Source organism: Rhodnius prolixus, unplaced genomic scaffold, assembly GCF_049639745.1.
Source record: "Rhodnius prolixus isolate KJV_2025 unplaced genomic scaffold, Rpr scaffold_3, whole genome shotgun sequence".
Classification (NCBI taxonomy): Eukaryota; Metazoa; Arthropoda; class Insecta; order Hemiptera; family Reduviidae; genus Rhodnius; species Rhodnius prolixus.
Genome location: NW_027411603.1, coordinates 5,304,717 through 5,322,073, shown reverse-complemented (window position 1 = coordinate 5,322,073; position 17,357 = coordinate 5,304,717). Strand labels below are relative to the sequence as shown.

Genomic DNA, 17,357 nt, shown 5'->3' with positions numbered 1-17,357 from the left:
CTATCTCCATGCCGGCTTGTTTCCCCGGCTGTGGAACAAATGCTCACTGTACTTACAAAGCTGAAGGCAATACATGCACATGTAATCCTGGAACATCTGGTAATCCTTATGAAGAATGTTCAGTCCAAGGAAAAGCGAACACTTGTACTCCCTTATCCTGTGGGAAAGGAGCTGTATGTCAAGTTGCTGCTAATAATATAGAATGCTCTTGTCCATCTGGTTACCGAGGAAATCCATACATCTCTTGTGAAGGTCAGTTAGTTAACAATAATTATGCCCATCATTTATCACACAGAGGACTATCCAGTTCAAATAAAAGCACAACAAACTTTCAGATATTGACGAGTGTATTGGTGACGCTTGTGGGAAAAACGCTTTGTGCATCAATACGCCAGGAAGTTATGATTGCCAATGTAGAGAAGGTTTTATTGGTAATCCTTTTGCAAATTGTATGCCGTTAGCTCCGCAAGTGTGTCAAGATCCAAGGACTTGCGTTTGCAGCGAGAAAAGTCCATGTCCAAGCAGGTATTTGTAGTTAATAATTAAGAATTTCAAACAAAAGTAATCTATCTTTATCTGAGTAAATAGGTGTACTACCAAAAAATCGTTTCCACACTTCCAGGCAATCAAATTTGTTCGAAGAGTGGGTGGTATAATATCTTAGAATTCGGGTAAACCGTTTCCTCGTCCCGATTCTCTACAAGAACTCTTTAAAAGAAATATTCTTTGAATCCATTTTCAAATGTGGTTAACGGCTTTCAGTTAAATAAAAGACAAAATAAATAAATTTGCTTTTATGGGTACCTCGATTTTTCTAACCTTGGAAAGTATTGTTTACCTTGATAATATAGTTTTAGATCACTTAAAATTGCTTTTTTGATGGAATGTAATCTCTTTTCTCTGTTCGTCTTCAAATGAATTGTCTTAGATAAATGTGTCATAAAAGTTGTAACTCTAACGCTTGTGCAACTAGTGATTAAAATTTAAAGAAAATTATTAAAACCATCTTCATCTTCGAGAAAAATTCAAATTGCGATTCAATAAATTGGAACTTGTGAACCACCTATTATGATTAAAGTTTATTACTTATGGCATAGCAGTCATAAATAATTTATGGCTAATTATTACTATTATTATTTTCAGTTTTACATGTAAAAGAGGTAAATGTAAAAGTCAATGCGAAGGTGTAAAATGCGGACCTCGTGCAGCCTGTGTGAACGGAAAATGTGTATGTCCTCCAGGACTCTCAGGAAATCCTTCAGATCTTACCAACGGCTGTATGGTACAAGGCCAGTGTCTGAATGATTTGGATTGTAAACCTTCTGAAATATGTTTTCAACAAAGTAGAGGACAAAGAAAATGTCTTGATGCATGTAAAAAAATCCAGTGCGGTCCTAACGCACTTTGCATAGCAGACAATCATCGATCGTCCTGCATTTGTGTAGATGGATACAGTGGCATTCCTAGTGACTTAACAGTTGGCTGCCAACCAGAGAAAGTAGCCCCAAGAGAAGAATGTGTAACAGATAAAGACTGTCCAGTGGGCTTGATCTGTGAAGTGAACGTCAACTTTCTACATACCTGTGTAGACCCTTGTTTGAGTGTCGCCTGTGGTAAAAATGAAGTGTGCACCAAGGATAAAAAAGGCCAACCTGCGTGCAAATGCGCTGACAGTTTCGCTTGGAACCCTGTTACATCAGAATGTGAAAAACCTTCGCTTCCAGATTGTAAAAACGATGGCGATTGTAAATCAAAACAATCATGCCGAAAGGACGCACTAGGCGTATTGAAATGTATGTCAGTTTGTTCGGATTTTACCTGTCCACAGAATGCAATATGTATTGCATCATCTCACAAAGGGTATTGCCAGTGTATACCTGGTTTTACTGGAAATCCAAATGATCGGAACGGATGTGTTCCAGCTTTGAGAAACACCTGTACACAGGATGTACAGTGTATGGAGACGGAGAAATGTGTAAAAGGAAGAAATGGTGCCAAATCTTGTAGACCAGCGTGTGATAGTTTAAAATGTGGTTCTCATGCGATCTGTGTGGCAAATAATCATGTTGCTCAATGTCAATGTCCTCCGGGACCTTACACTGGGGATCCGAACACTTCCGGCTGCAAACAAGTTCCTTGTGTCTATAACTCTGACTGTCCACATCATCAGTTGTGCAACAGACTCTCCCACACTTGTTACGATGTCTGTGATGACTTCAAGTGTGGTGAAAATTCTATTTGCATTGGTGAAGCTCATCGTGCGATTTGCCAGTGTCCACCAGGTTTCAAGCCGAATCCATTGCCAGACATAGAATGTGTACCAGAAAATGAATGCGAACCAAACCCATGTCATTCTACGGCTATTTGCGAACTTTCACCTACTCTAGGTGGCCAAATCTGTAAATGTCCGCCAAATCAAGTCGGCGATCCATTTACTTATGGCTGTAAAGCTGAAGGCAGTTGTCCAAATGGAGATTCAGACTGTCCGGAACAGTCGGTTTGCATGAACGGCCGTTGTTCAAATCCTTGTGAAATAAGTTGCGGTTTGAATACACTGTGCACGGTAACCAGACATAAACCTACCTGTGCTTGCCCACCAAGATTTCAGTTAGCAAAAACAGGCGCTAAACCATCTTGCGTACGTACGGCTACAAAATGTACTACAAATGCCGAATGTTATGGTGATATTTGTATCAATGGGCAATGTGAAGGTAAGGAAATTTCAAATAAATTTAAATGAAGTTGGATTTGAAATGTGACAATTATTTTGAATTGAACCGTTAAATTTCAGCTGCATGTCGTACCTCCAAAGACTGTCTTTTAGGCGAGCGTTGTGTGCAAAACAGATGTCAGACCCCTTGCATTGGTCACAGCCAGTGCTTGGAAACCCAAGCTTGTGTGAATGGACGATGTGTAATTGGCTGTCGTAGTAACAAAGAATGTCTTAACAATGAAGCTTGCATCAACAATAAATGTCAAAGTAATTAAAGTGTTTTATCTTCTAAATTTCTGTACTTAATAAAAAAGTTTACTTATATCTTCTTTTTTTCTAATTTGTGACAATCTAGATCCATGTGAAATTGAAGGAGCCTGCGGCACAAACTCATTGTGTAAAGTAGAAAATCACACTTCTGTCTGCTATTGCCCTGAAGGATTCCGTGGCAATCCTATACCTGAACAAAGTTGCAATCGTGCGCCAAAATCATGTGTGAGGCCACAGGATTGTCCTGATGGTCATACATGTGTTGGAGGTCGTTGTTCGAAAACTTGTAGCGGATCTCATGAATGCGCTCAGGGTGAGCGATGCAATGATGGTCTTTGTGTCAATTTCTGTTATGGAGGTAGCAATTGCATTCAAGGATATGTTTGCATCAACAGTGTCTGTGTGCCTGGTTGTAGTCTCGACTCAGATTGTGGACCAATGCAAATTTGCATCGAAAAACAGTGCAGGTATGTTTTATTTATGTAAATTTTTTTCTAAACCTTTTCTTACCAAATTCGGAGAAACCTTTCTTTTATATTACTTAGAGTCCCTATCCAAGCTTCTTCCTGAGACAGATCCTAAATAACCATGATGTTGGATGCCCAATTAAGCTCTAGCCTTTTCACGTCCATTCTTTTATGTAAAATTTCAAAATAACTTCCTTTACTTAGAGTACCAAAGAACTAGCAGTTCTAAGCTGTAAAGTACCACAGATTGGAAGTGTTACAAGTAAACAGTGTACCTTTTCTGAATCAAAAGTATTTATAAAAGAGATTTGAGCGTCTTTTCTATTTGCAGATGCAGTGATGGATTTGAACAAACTGCAAACGGATGTAAAGATATAAATGAATGTCTATCCTCACCGTGCCATCCTTCAGCAACTTGCGTCAACACACCCGGTTCGTTTCGTTGCACCTGCGAAGGACTTACTGTTGGCGATCCGTACGCCGAGCCTGGCTGTGCCAATCCAAATTATTGTACACGAGATTATCAATGTGCAGACACACTTTCCTGTATCAAGAACGTGTGCACAGATCCTTGTGCTGATAGTTCACTTCCTTGTGCTGCTTCCGCTTTGTGCCAAGTTAAGGATCATGCACTGCAATGTGACTGTCCGGCAGGTCATCTTGGAGATCCGTACGATCTGTTACTTGGGTGTTTCAAAGTGGAGTGTACAACTAATGATGACTGTCCTTCTGACAAGAGTTGTGATCTGAATTCTCACAAATGTTTAGGTAAGTAATCGTATAGATTTAATTAAACATTATATTTTACATTCTTGTTTAATACTTTTTCATACCCTGTGAGTTCAATATTTAGATTTGAAAAGAAATCTGTCGCCAAACAAATAAGAGAGAAAAAAAAGCAAATAATGTTTTAAAAGGCAGCTCTGAGAAGAGGTTGCATGAAAAATGAAATAATGATGTGAATTCTTACCTCGGTCAAATAAAACTCTAAAGTTTACAAGTGATAAGTTAATATATTTAAATTCTTAAACTATTTTCTCATCTAATGGAGTTCTCTAAACTTAACTGTGGGGAAATTGATTCTTAACATAAACCTAAATGATTCAACCTCCAAAGTTAAATGAAAATCCGAAACCGGGCACAATGAAAGAAAATCACAAAAAAACAACAAAAGGCCCACTTCCGTTTCCCAAGTAAACTCAGTAACGGAAGTGACGTTTGTCGCATAAGTGGAATATTAATTCAAACAGCCTTCTAGAGTTTTTTTATTTTTGGTATCTTTTGTTTCTACAAATAAATTCATTCGCTAAAAATATTTTTTTGTATGCAGTGAGCCTCAAAGCAAATCGTGCAAGATTTTGGCTTGAAATCGATTTTATTTAATGTTATCAATCAATCATTTTTATTTCATAAAAATATAATATAAATTTCAATATTCACAGATCCTTGTGAGAAGTTGAATTGCGGACAAGGAGTTTGTAATCCAGTGGATCATAAAGGAATATGTACCTGTTTTGCAGGGTATATGTCGGACAATAACCTCTGCGTTGATGTTGATGAATGTAGAAATAATCCTTGCCATTCAACTGCATTGTAAGTACCTAGGTACTTATAGGTGTAAGTGATAAAACAGTATATTTAAGACAATCACTAACTTAATTTTTTTTGTTTCTCAGGTGCCGCAATATAATTGGTAGTTATAAATGTACTTGTGAAAACGGTCTAGTAGGTGATGGAGAAAGTGGTTGTCGAAAACCGGGCGATTGTCTGTCAAACGCTGATTGTCCTTCAAGTGCAACATGTATAGAAAATACTTGCAGAGATCCTTGTTTTGTTCCGGATACATGTGCAACAAACGCTATTTGTTCTTCAGTGGAACATGCTCCTATTTGTTCTTGTCCTCCAAAAACTACAGGCGATCCAAAGGTAAAAAAAAAAAAGAAAGGCAAAGCTTTTATAGGTATCTTGTTTGTCTAGCACCGGACTATTCTGATATCTGATTTGATCAGTTATAGTTATCTCTCAAATTTCATTTAAAGAGATTAAACAAAATTCATGGTAAAATTAAAAAAATTTATATAAATTAAAAACTTCTCTTACAGATCAACTGTAAAAAATTGGAGTGTGCAGAAAATGCTGATTGTCAGCCAGGACTTGCGTGCATAGCCGGAGCTTGTATAGATCCATGCCAATTAGGAAACGTTTGTGGACAGAATGCTGAATGCTATACCATTGGCCATGATACCATCTGCTCTTGCCAGCCGGGCACTACTGGAGATCCACATCTTGGATGTGTACCCTTACAGTATTGTAGTTCTGATTCACAGTGCCAAGCTGGTACTGCTTGTCATAATGGTATTTGTCTCGGTAAGTAGTGTACTGGCTGCTTTAAAAAATTAATGATCCATTTTTTTAAAAAAAAATATCTGCTTCGAAAATCACTAAAAAATTAAATTATTTCTATAGCTGTTTGCAGCAGCACAAGGGAATGTATTTCTGATCAACTGTGTATCGCAGAAGTTTGTCAACCTACTTGCCAAAGCAATACCACTTGTCCAGATTTCCAGTATTGTAGTAATAACATTTGTCTGAGAGAATTAAGATGTTCTTATGATAGAGACTGTGAGGAGCATCAACATTGTACCACGAACTCTTTGGGACAGGTAATTTAGCAAAAAAAAAAAAACAAAAGTTAATAGAAGTAAAAAAATAATTATAAAAAATAAACTATTTTCTTAACAATTATTTCAGGCATTCTGTGAAAACATATGTGAAAGTAACGTCATTTGCGGCAGAAATGCAGAATGTTCTGCTAGAAATCATCGAGCGATTTGCAAATGTAAAGCCGGATATCATGGTAATCCGGCGATAGCTTGTTCAAAGATCGAATGTCAAACGAATGATGATTGTTCAAATGATAAAATGTGCGATGATTATATGTGTAAAATTTCTTGCTTGGTGGCAAATCCATGCGGAAATAATGCACTATGTTCTGCGGAAAGTCATAAACAGGTAAGAAATAGTTTATTGGTTTAGGTTGTAGATGTTAGAAAATACCTTTTCCGCTTTAAGTTGTCAAGCGAAGCTTAAAACCTATTGTCACAAAATGAATACAGGCTGTCAAAGAAATGATCTACTTATTTCTTACTGATCTATTTATTATATGTAAAAAAACGAAACAAACAAATTGTTTACTTGTTTTCAGGTCTGTTATTGTCAACCAGGCTATACTGGCGATCCATATGAAGGTTGCACACAATTAGACTATTGTTCATCGAATCCTTGTGGGGTTGGAGCAACTTGCGCCAATTCGCGGGGATCTGCCAAATGTATGTGTCCTATCGGTACTGTTGGAGATCCTTACAAGGAAGGTTGCAGTCAATTAGTAGAATGTAACGCCGATAATGATTGTCCCGAGACTGCGGCTTGCGTACAGGAAGGTCCACTTACGAAATGTAGAGGTACTTAGTGGTTATTATTTTTCCATTGTGTTAGTTTCAGTGATGCTACCGAATGTATTGGCTTGAGCATAGTTACATTTAGTATAGTAACTTTAATTAGTTAAAGTATACGGATATTTGCGCAACTTTTAACAAGCAAAAATTCTTCTAATTCATGTCAATTTTAATGATAAAATCTATTGTGTGTGTGAACTAAATACAATAAATAATACAAATAATAATATATAAATTAAACAATAAAAAATATTACATCTTACACAGGTGTATGTGAGAGTAAGAAATGTGGAACAAATTCAGAATGCGTTGGCAAGGAACATCATGCTATTTGCCAGTGCCACACTGGATATACTGAGATTGAAAAAGATGGCACCGCGGGTTGTTACCTATCACCTTTACCTTGTCAGAACAACACCGACTGTCCAAATGATACACGTTGCTATGGAGGTCTGTGTCGTACGTCGTGCCATTCGCACGCTGAATGTCGTCTGGATGAACAATGTTTGCTTGGCCATTGTACAAATGCTTGCCTGGATCCTAGCGTTTGTGGAGTAAACGCCTTATGTTCAATTTCTAATCATATCAAACAATGTTCTTGTCCGCCAGGATTCACTGGCGATCATCTTATAGAATGTGTGAGAAGTAAGCATAAATTTTATTTAAGCTTATACAAGTATGTTTGCTATACAGTGAAATTCTTACTTCACTTACTTACATATCGATATTTTTTTTTTCAAGTTCCATCATCCTGCTATAATGATAATGAATGCCCTGATAACAGTTTTTGTGAAGACAATATCTGTAAGCTACAATGCAGAACTGATAATGAATGTGCATTGAATGAAAAATGTCTTAAAGGAACTTGCAAACGTAAGTAAATATCTCTATTCTTTTACAAATAAATTAAATTGTTATTTTTTAAAGAAATATGTACCACGATATTGACATAGCGAAGTTTGTGTGGTCCAAAAATTGGTATTTGAGGGTCCTAAGTGTGGTTTAGGCTAAACGATTTATAAAGTTTATTTATAAAGCTAGGTTTTCCTTTACAAGCCCTAGAAGTTCATCCTATGGCCTATAGGATCCTGCTTGATACAAGTTAGTTTACTGAAAACTCCTATAGGAAAAGCAATTGGATGATGCAAGTAATAAATTATCTCATCTCTCTCTCCTCTGGGTACAGAAGCACTTTAGAGGCAGAAAAGAAGCCCAACCATTCCCGAGTTAAAAGTCTTATCTTTTGCGGTTGCGAAATAAGGATGTCCTGCTGGCAGGGAGCTGTAGGGTATCTTGCTGACCAAAAAATCATTCATAATTAAAGTAATGTATATTTGGATTCAGCAAAAATGAAAGGATTGAAGATACAATCTTGCTAAAATCTTAGGCTAAAGATATCTTAAAATTATCTAAAAGTGTTACTAGCAGTGAAAGTACTAGATTTTCAAAAAAATTTATTTAAGTGGCTGGATAACTTAATCTTATGGTTAATTGGAAAATGCAATTTAAGGAAAAGCATTTCATTAATAAAGCTATTTGATTTTTACACTGATTTTTATTTATTATTATATTTTACAGTGACCTGTCGGGTTGACAATGATTGCTTCTTGGGACATATATGCTTGCAAAACTTATGCATGTACGGCTGCCGTTCTGATGATGATTGTTCAGCGAGTGAATCATGCCGCAACAATAAATGTATAAATCCATGTACAGATTCATTGTGCGGACCGAACGCCATGTGTACGGTGACCAATCAAAGAGCGGTATGCTCATGTAAGGAAGGACTAGTTCCTGCACCATCGGCAAGTGTAGCCTGTGTTAGGGCACCTCCATTAGAGTGTAACACAAACCGAGATTGTATTGTAAATGGTGAAGGCATGGTATGCCTAGATGGTTTATGCCGGCCAGTATGTGGTAACAGTGCTGGTTGTTTATCTAATGAAAGATGCGATGCAGGAGTATGTACACCGGTATGCCATAGGGATGATGATTGTAGATCTGGAGAGCTTTGTCAAGGTTTCATTTGCGTTCAAGGATGCCGCAGTGATGCCGCTTGTCCAGCGGACAAAGCTTGCGTCAATTCCAAGTGTATCAGTAAGTAACATCATTTAGCCATACTAAATTAATAATAATTTAGGGCAACTCTAGTCTTGAATGATAATTTTTTTTAAAAAAATATCTGGTGTAAACGCTCTCAGGAGTTTTTCATACTGTTATTTTCCAAGAATAACTAGAAATTTTCTTTTAGAAATTATGTTTGTTACCACTATATGTAGTTCAAAAGCCGTTTGCGGTAAATTCGCTCAAAATACGTACTATAAATCTATATTGTAAAGTGGCATTTCACAGGTTAAATTTTTATTTGGAACTTCCTAGGAAAATTCTATTAAGGGCATTTCTAGAAGAGGGGATGGTTAGGCTTTCCCCTAAAATTCTATGAAGGGCATTTCTAGAAGAGGGGATGGTTAGGCTTTCCCCTAAAATTCTATGAAGGGCATTTCTAGAAGAGGGGATGGTTAGGCTTTCCCCTAAAATTCTATTAAGGGCATTTCTAGAAGAGGGGATGGTTAGGCTTTCCCCTAAAATTCTATGAAGGGCATTTCTGGAAGAGGGGATGTTTAGGCTTTCCCCTAAAATTCTATGAAGGGCATTTCTAGAAGAGGGGATGGTTAGGCTTTCCCCTAAAATTCTATGAAGGGCATTTCTAGGGGATGTTTAGGTTTTCCCCTAAAATTCTATGAAGGGCATTTCTAGAAGAGGGGATGGTTAGGCTTTCCCCTAAAATTCTATGAAGGGCATTTCTAGAAGAGGGGATGGTTAGGCTTTCCCCTAAAATTCTATGAAGGGCATTTCTAGGGGATGTTTAGGTTTTCCCCTAAAATTCTATGAAGGGCATTTCTAGAAGAGGGGATGGTTAGGCTTTCCCCTAAAATTCTATGAAGGGCATTTCTAGAAGAGGGGATGGTTAGGCTTTCCCCTAAAATTCTATGAAGGGCATTTCTAGAAGAGGGGATGGTTAGGCTTTCCCCTAAAATTCTATGAAGGGCATTTCTAGAAGAGGGGATGGTTAGGCTTTCCCCTAAAATTCTATGAAGGGCATTCCTGGAAGAGGGGATGTTTAGGCTTTCCCCTAAAATTCTATGAAGGGCATTTCTAGAAGAGGGGATGGTTAGGCTTTCCCCTAAAATTCTATGAAGGGCATTCCTGGAAGAGGGGATGTTTAGGCTTTCACCTAAAATTCTATGAAGGGCATTCCTGGAAGAGGGGATGTTTAGGCTTTCCCCTAAAATTCTATGAAGGGCATTCCTGGAAGAGGGGATGTTTAGGCTTTCCCCTAAAATTCTATGAAGGGCATTCCTGGAAGAGGGGATGTTTAGGCTTTCCCCTAAAATTCTATGAAGGGCATTTCTAGAAGAGGGGATGGTTAGGCTTTCCCCTAAAATTCTATGAAGGGCATTTCTAGAAGATGGGATGGTTAGGCTTTCCCCTAAAATTCTATGAAGGGCATTCCTGGAAGAGGGGATGTTTAGGCTTTCCCCTAAAATTCTATGAAGGGCATTTCTAGAAGAGGGGATGGTTAGGCTTTCCCCTAAAATTCTATGAAGGGCATTTCTAGAAGAGGGGATGGTTAGGCTTTCCCCTAAAATTCTATTAAGGGCATTTCTAGAAGAGGGGATGGTTAGGCTTTCCCCTAAAATTCTATGAAGGGCATTCCTGGAAGAGGGGATGGTTAGGCTTTCCCCTAAAATTCTATGAAGGGCATTTCTAGAAGAGGGGATGGTTAGGCTTTCCCCTAAAATTCTATTAAGGGCATTTCTAGAAGAGGGGATGGTTAGGCTTTCCCCTAAAATTCTATGAAGGGCATTCCTGGAAGAGGGGATGTTTAGGCTTTCCCCTAAAATTCTATGAAGGGCATTTCTAGAAGAGGGGATGGTTAGGCTTTCCCCTAAAATTCTATGAAGGGCATTTCTAGAAGAGGGGATGGTTAGGCTTTCCCCTAAAATTCTATGAAGGGCATTTCTAGGGGATGTTTAGGTTTTCCCCTAAAATTCTATGAAGGGCATTTCTGGAAGAGGGGATGTTTATACTTTCCCCTAAAATTCTATGAAGGGCATTCCTGGAAGAGGGGATGTTTAGGCTTTCCCCTAAAATTCCATTTCTGTTTATTGTATTGTATTGCCGCATGTACAGAATTAGTAAAAACCAATTGTGAGACTGGCAGCTGAACGGAAATGCCATTTGACCGTAGAGAATTTCTCGAATTTTATGATTTTCTTTGCAAATACCTCCTAAAATTTCATTTAAACTTCTTATATTGCTATCTATTTATATTGCTTATTTTTTCCCTTGAATTAGAATGAGGGTATTCTTGCGAGTGAATGGGAAGATTTAGTCTAAATTATGACTTATACGTACGAAATTTGAAGAAAATTTGTAAGAAAGTTAGGAATTAAATTGAAGGGTGACATTTATAAGGGGAATTCGTGAGGGTATTTGTTTAACATTAACTTAACTGTGTAAATATTTTCCTTATTTTATTTCAATTTTTTTTTTCTCGAATTGCAGATGAATGTGATTCACCAACTGCCTGCGGAACGAATGCCGTCTGTACAGTGCACAATCATCAGAAGCAGTGTGAATGCAAGGATAGCCTAGTTGGAGATCCTTATATTTCATGCCGTCCGCCATTACAGTTTTGCATCAAAGATACGGATTGTCATGCTGGGAAACTTTGTCGTCACAATATGTGCATATCAAGATGCAGCATGTAAGGATCTTAATTTTTTATCTTTTTTTTGTTTTTTTTTTTTTTGTCTTAATTTCACTTTAAGTTACAAGAAATTATCTTTACTTATGTTTGTCATTATTTCAGTGACAAAGACTGTCTGTCAGACGAAAGATGTCTGAAAGGAATTTGCAAAACTGTATGCAATAATGATGAAAAATGTGGAGATGGGCAGATATGCGAAAATAGAATTTGTGAAATTGGCTGTAGAAGTGATACTATTTGTCCCGAAAATCAAGCTTGTATCAACAAACAATGTCGAGGTTGGTAAAAAATTAATTGGTGGAATAATTTTTTCATTTCGATGTTTTAATGTCCCTCGTAAACAAAATAGGATATATGTACAAAATATCCCAAAATTTAGAAATAGCAGGAAGCTCAAAAAAGTGGTGTTCCTTTTAGATGGCCATTTTGTTCGGGACTTTCTTGAAAATTGTTATTTTAACGATCGCCAACTGTAACTACTTAATAACAATTCATTTGTATCTATCTCCTGGGAAATCCTTCAGGACAATTTAATCCTGAGTTCCACTTTTATCAAATATTAATGTCAAATAAAAATTTTTCTGTGTGTACAAGTTAGAAGAGAACTGGGTTCCGGAAGGAAATACACTATATGTGTACATATTTTAAATTCTTCTTCATCAATTTTCTAATTATTTTTCTGTAAACTTTGGATATTACGACATGAATACGGATCATATTTTCATTCGAAAATTTTCTTTGGAAAAATTAACTCATAAATAGAAGTTTTTTGAGGAAGCCACACTTATTCTACTGCAGTTCTAAAGCAGTGGACTTTACTGCTCCCCGAATACTGACTTGCATGAATTTTCAGGGACAATGTTCAAAATAATAGTTATAGTTCTATATTAAAGGAATAAGTACATGAAGTTGGAACCATTTCGGGGAAAACTTTCAAAAGTTTAAAGAATCCCTTACGAAGGTTTTTTCCCCAAAAATCACTTCTTCGGGTCCCAGGTCTCAACTTAGTACATATTACGCATGAAAATTATATTGTACATCATCCCATTCCTTCTCATACAAAACAATGTCAAACATGGTCACCTCAAGTTAATCATTTGCCTCATTTCTGATTATTTTTCAATCAACATTTTACTTTTCTTCTATATTTATTATTACTATTTTTTATAGATCCTTGTGAGACTTCGTCAAATACTTGCGGACTGTGCGCTGAATGTTCAGTAGTAAATCATGGAGTTCAGTGTTCTTGTTCATCTGGAACTGTTGGCGATCCATTGAGTGCTTGCATCAAACCGTCTAATAAATGCGATGGGAAATGTCTGTGTGACCAGTCCACAGGGCTTTGTTTTAAGAGATGTAACAGTGAGAAAGAATGCCCTTGTGGATACGCTTGTAATAGAGGATTATGTTCGCAGATCTGCGCTACGAGCAGTCAATGCCAATCGGTTAGCTTAGTTGATAATATTCATTGTTAAGTTCATATTTTTCACTTCATTGGAAAATTAATTTGGTCAACATTTTTGTGGTGTGCGCTAATTTACGCCAACTTTGTTGAACATGTTGGGTATGGGATTAATCCAATTTAAGGATTATTCGAGTGACTTATCCTTGGGAATTAAAATGAAAAGAAATGCCTCTTGGAACCTCCAAGTAATTTTATATATTCAAAACCCAATGGGACTTATTTTTAGGAATTGTTCCCCTGGGAGGGTGTATTATGTAACTTATTCACTTATTTCTCTATTAAATCCTTTTACTCATACAATATAATTTTTTTCAGGGGCAACAATGCAAGGAAGGAAGCTGCGTTAGCGGCTGTAGTAAATCAACAGATTGCCCACTAGATCGTAGCTGTATTGAAGGAAAATGCGTTAATCCGTGCGGCAAAAAGTACAGTCCTTGTGGCAAGAATGCTGAATGTAGAATATCCGATCATCGGCCGGTATGTCTGTGTCCAGCAGGTACTGCTGGCGAACCAACGGTAGCATGTACAAGAGCCTCTATGTGTACTACGGATTCCGAGTGCCCTGGCGACAAGTCATGCGGTGTAGACGGTGTCTGTAGAAATCCATGTCTTCAGAGCAGGCCGTGCGGCGTGAATGCACAGTGCAGAGCCATAGACAGACGGCCATCGTGCTCCTGTCCGCCAGGCTTTTATGGCAATCCTTTGGTTGAGTGTAAAGCAGGTAATACTCTACAATTTTAATTTTAGCTCTTAAAATTATTTCATTTTTATCACTTTAGATAATTATCGAAGAATAATATGTAAAAACTCGGTAACTAAATTCTTATTCCCACATTTCAGCTGGAATTGGTGAATCATGTGCTAAAAATCCATGCGGCATAAATACTGAATGTCGGGATGTGTCCGATGGTTATGAATGCCGCTGTAAGACGGGCTGTACTGGAGATCCAAATAGAGGATGCGTCTGTGAAGATACGCTTCGCGCAGATTCTTGTGGTGCACATAAATGTGGTGTGCATGCTGCTTGTAAAGTGGTTTCCGAAGATACCTTCCAATGTTACTGTCCACCGAAATATCCACTTGGTGACCCAATGGTTAAATGTAAGTGGTTCTTTGTTTTTTATTTCTTATATCTATTTTATTTGTATTGTTTTCTTTTATTTAGAGTTAAATACAGAGTTCTCAGTTCCTCGTCCAACCATAAGGGAGTAACGTTTTCAGTCGTCTGGATGGGTTATTTGGAAGAGCAGAGGTACCAAATTGGCGGGTTTAGGTTGATGCATCAACAATGAGAGTCAAATGAAACTTTATTTGGTTTTAATCACTAATTCATAAATTAAAAAACATTGACACCTTTACAGGGAGATAATATTTACTTATGAAAACATTCGTTCTTTTAAAAATTAAGATCAGTTAAACTTATATAAGTGAACATAATTAAGATCAGTTAAACTAATATAAGTGAACATAATTAAGAAAAACAAAAGATGCAAATAACTATTAAATTAATGAACAAACTGTCTTCACAAAGAGAAACAGTAACTTTAAAAAAGACAAATAACTATTAAATCATTGAACAAATTGTCTTCAGAAAGAGAAACAGTAACTTTACAAGAATCCAGAGAAAATCGTAACTAGGAAATACCATACTAATCTGAATACACGAATATATGTAAACTAAAAGCTCTCAGTAAAACTATTAACGAAACTAATAATCTGAAGAATTGATTGAACTAAAAGTTCTTAAATATTCACAGATATACTAACACTAATTTATAAGAATTCGTACTCTTAATGGAATGAAGTACTTATTAACCTCAGCCGAGAGATAAAGAATTTATTTTAGAAGTAAATTTAAAAAAAAAAAAAAAAAAAAATGACCTTACCAATAATTTAATGTTTGGGTTCTTAAAAAAAAAAGTAAAAACCAATCACTCAAACCTCACAAGTTACAATACAAATAATTTTAAAAAGAGTATAACATACTACTCTCGTCATAACCTTCCTAATGTATTCCCTTCCCAACCACATTTCAGTATAAATATCGATATATCTAATTGCATTTCTTAATTTCATGTTGAATTATAAGTGTCATTTCAATCAAGATGCTATCTGAATTCTTTTTTAAGTTCTCTTATGAAGAATTTTTTATACTAATTTAACATTTAAGGCATGTATTTTATTTTTGTTCCATAAATATTTTAACCTTTAAACAAATTACAGGTATTAAGAGAGGTGATTGTCGTACAGAAGGATGTGGTGTAGGCGCAGAATGCACCGAAAGTGGTGACAACTTTATATGCAAATGTCCTTTTGGAACTAAAGGAAATCCACAAGTACAGTGTAAGCCAGGTAAGAAAAAAAAAAAAGAAACAACTACTCTAAATTCTAATAACTATTTAAATATTTAATAAAACATTTTCGATCAAGCGATATCACCTAATAGTTGAAACCTAATCGATACTACTGACTCAAAAACTTTTGTGATAAAAAAAACAAACAAATACAAAACAAAAAAAACGGTTGCCCAAAATATCTGGTAAAGTACGTATTTTTTTTCTTTTTCGTACATTTAAAATATGTTTTTACATATTCATAATAATGGTGCATGGAAATCATTTTAAAAATTATAATTATTCAATTTGGGATTTACAAATAAGCATGTTCGAATTTTTGTGTGTACAGTGTACATTTTTTTTTTTTTTTTCTTTGGGATATGGGCAAAGGTAAATTGTAACATAGTATGATTGGAACTGTATATACGTATTTGTAAAATCTTTTAAATGTTTTGTACTTTTTTATTCTTTATTTTCAAAACATTTAGTTAGCTTACCTATGTGAGATAACAGAAAGAAAAATAGTAATAACAAAAGAAAAACAGTATTCCAATCTGACCCTTTACTTTACTTTAAAATTATAAAACAATATATTTAAATTTAAATTCGTTTCTAAGGGTGAAACAAAAGTCTGTGCATTAGAAAGTAAGCTTCTTTTATTAACTCCAAGTCGAATAAGCTTACTGGTCAAAATGTTGGCCGCCATTTTATTAACCTATCAGCCAATAATTCCATACTCTTCTTGGGGTGCGTTCCACTAAGCGACCACAACAATCAAAACATACCTTCAGGCGTTCCACTTGGCTACCGCGGTCGTTGTGGTCGTGGCGAAAACGTCACTAATGACGTCACTATTTTCGCTTGCGCGAAGCCCACAACGCTCTATAGAGCGTGGGTCGAAGTGGGCGTTCAGAAATATGGCGCAATTTTTAAAACAAAAGATGGCGACCGAAAAAATTATCTCATGTAAATGAAAGTATTATTTCATGTAAACAATAGAATGTGTTTCTCGAAAGTCTACAAAAAATAAATAAATAAATAATTACTTATCCCTTTAATAAATCACTGAATAACACAAAATCATTTACCTGAAATAACTTTTTAATTCTTCATCTGAATAAAGATCAATTACACTGATAGCTAATAATAATTGGCCTAAGTTTTCGCTTTTTATCATTGCGATTTTGTAAAATTGCATTCCACTCTTCATCGGAACTAGATAAAGAACTTTCTAAAGCATTATTAATAAATATCCAACTGTTGCCACAAAAGACATTTTAATTTTATTTAAACGTAAATTTTATAAATACTCCACTAAAATGTAATATAAAAAATTGAATTATATATATTTTAAATATAAGTCAACTTTACCAATAATTAATAAAGTTTATTATAACTGCTTATAAACGGGGTTAATATTAAAAAACAACCTTTTCAAGCTTCTGACTTATTTTCGAGGCCGCCATTTGTAATGTTTACATGAACGGTTAAAATGCCCATAGACCATTCCACTTGGGTTTTCGATTGCAACGCTCGCAAGCAAGTGGAAATCGCGGTCGTGAGCGTGGTCGTTGTGGTCGCTTAGTGGAACGCACCCTTGATGTAAGGAATTAACTTTAAAGGAGAAACTGCAAACTTTCTATTTTCAACTCCTCTGTAGTTCTATTTTTATTTATTTACTTTCCCTTAATAGAGAACTGTTTCACGATTATTCTATCGAGAGCTGTGTATATTTGGGATTCCCTTTTGCCTGAATATCCGCACAATATAGTTCACATCTGATCTTTCCTTATTGCAACCTGATTGTAAAATTGGTATGTTTAAGAAGTGTGTATTCGAAACAGTACAAAATACGGTTGGAAGTACAGATAACCAAG

General features: G+C 36.1%; 1 protein-coding gene across 2 annotated transcripts in view; it reads left to right on the top strand.

Annotated features, from left to right (window-relative positions):
- Positions 1-17,357, top strand: part of dpy (fibrillin-like protein dumpy) — a 324,918-nt gene that overhangs the window by 162,773 nt on the left and 144,788 nt on the right. For both annotated transcript variants that reach the window (XM_074124745.1, XM_074124746.1), the window contains exons 23-43: positions 1-252; positions 336-525; positions 1,144-2,711; positions 2,792-2,980; positions 3,069-3,450; positions 3,782-4,218; positions 4,893-5,043; positions 5,127-5,376; positions 5,553-5,817; positions 5,917-6,113; positions 6,202-6,462; positions 6,656-6,911; positions 7,173-7,550; positions 7,647-7,778; positions 8,484-9,002; positions 11,475-11,676; positions 11,782-11,957; positions 12,850-13,124; positions 13,460-13,865; positions 13,985-14,245; positions 15,368-15,496. In XM_074124745.1, the coding sequence (XP_073980846.1) occupies positions 1-252; positions 336-525; positions 1,144-2,711; positions 2,792-2,980; positions 3,069-3,450; positions 3,782-4,218; positions 4,893-5,043; positions 5,127-5,376; positions 5,553-5,817; positions 5,917-6,113; positions 6,202-6,462; positions 6,656-6,911; positions 7,173-7,550; positions 7,647-7,778; positions 8,484-9,002; positions 11,475-11,676; positions 11,782-11,957; positions 12,850-13,124; positions 13,460-13,865; positions 13,985-14,245; positions 15,368-15,496 (6,876 nt within the window). The remainder of the gene's footprint in view (positions 253-335; positions 526-1,143; positions 2,712-2,791; positions 2,981-3,068; positions 3,451-3,781; positions 4,219-4,892; positions 5,044-5,126; positions 5,377-5,552; positions 5,818-5,916; positions 6,114-6,201; positions 6,463-6,655; positions 6,912-7,172; positions 7,551-7,646; positions 7,779-8,483; positions 9,003-11,474; positions 11,677-11,781; positions 11,958-12,849; positions 13,125-13,459; positions 13,866-13,984; positions 14,246-15,367; positions 15,497-17,357) is intronic.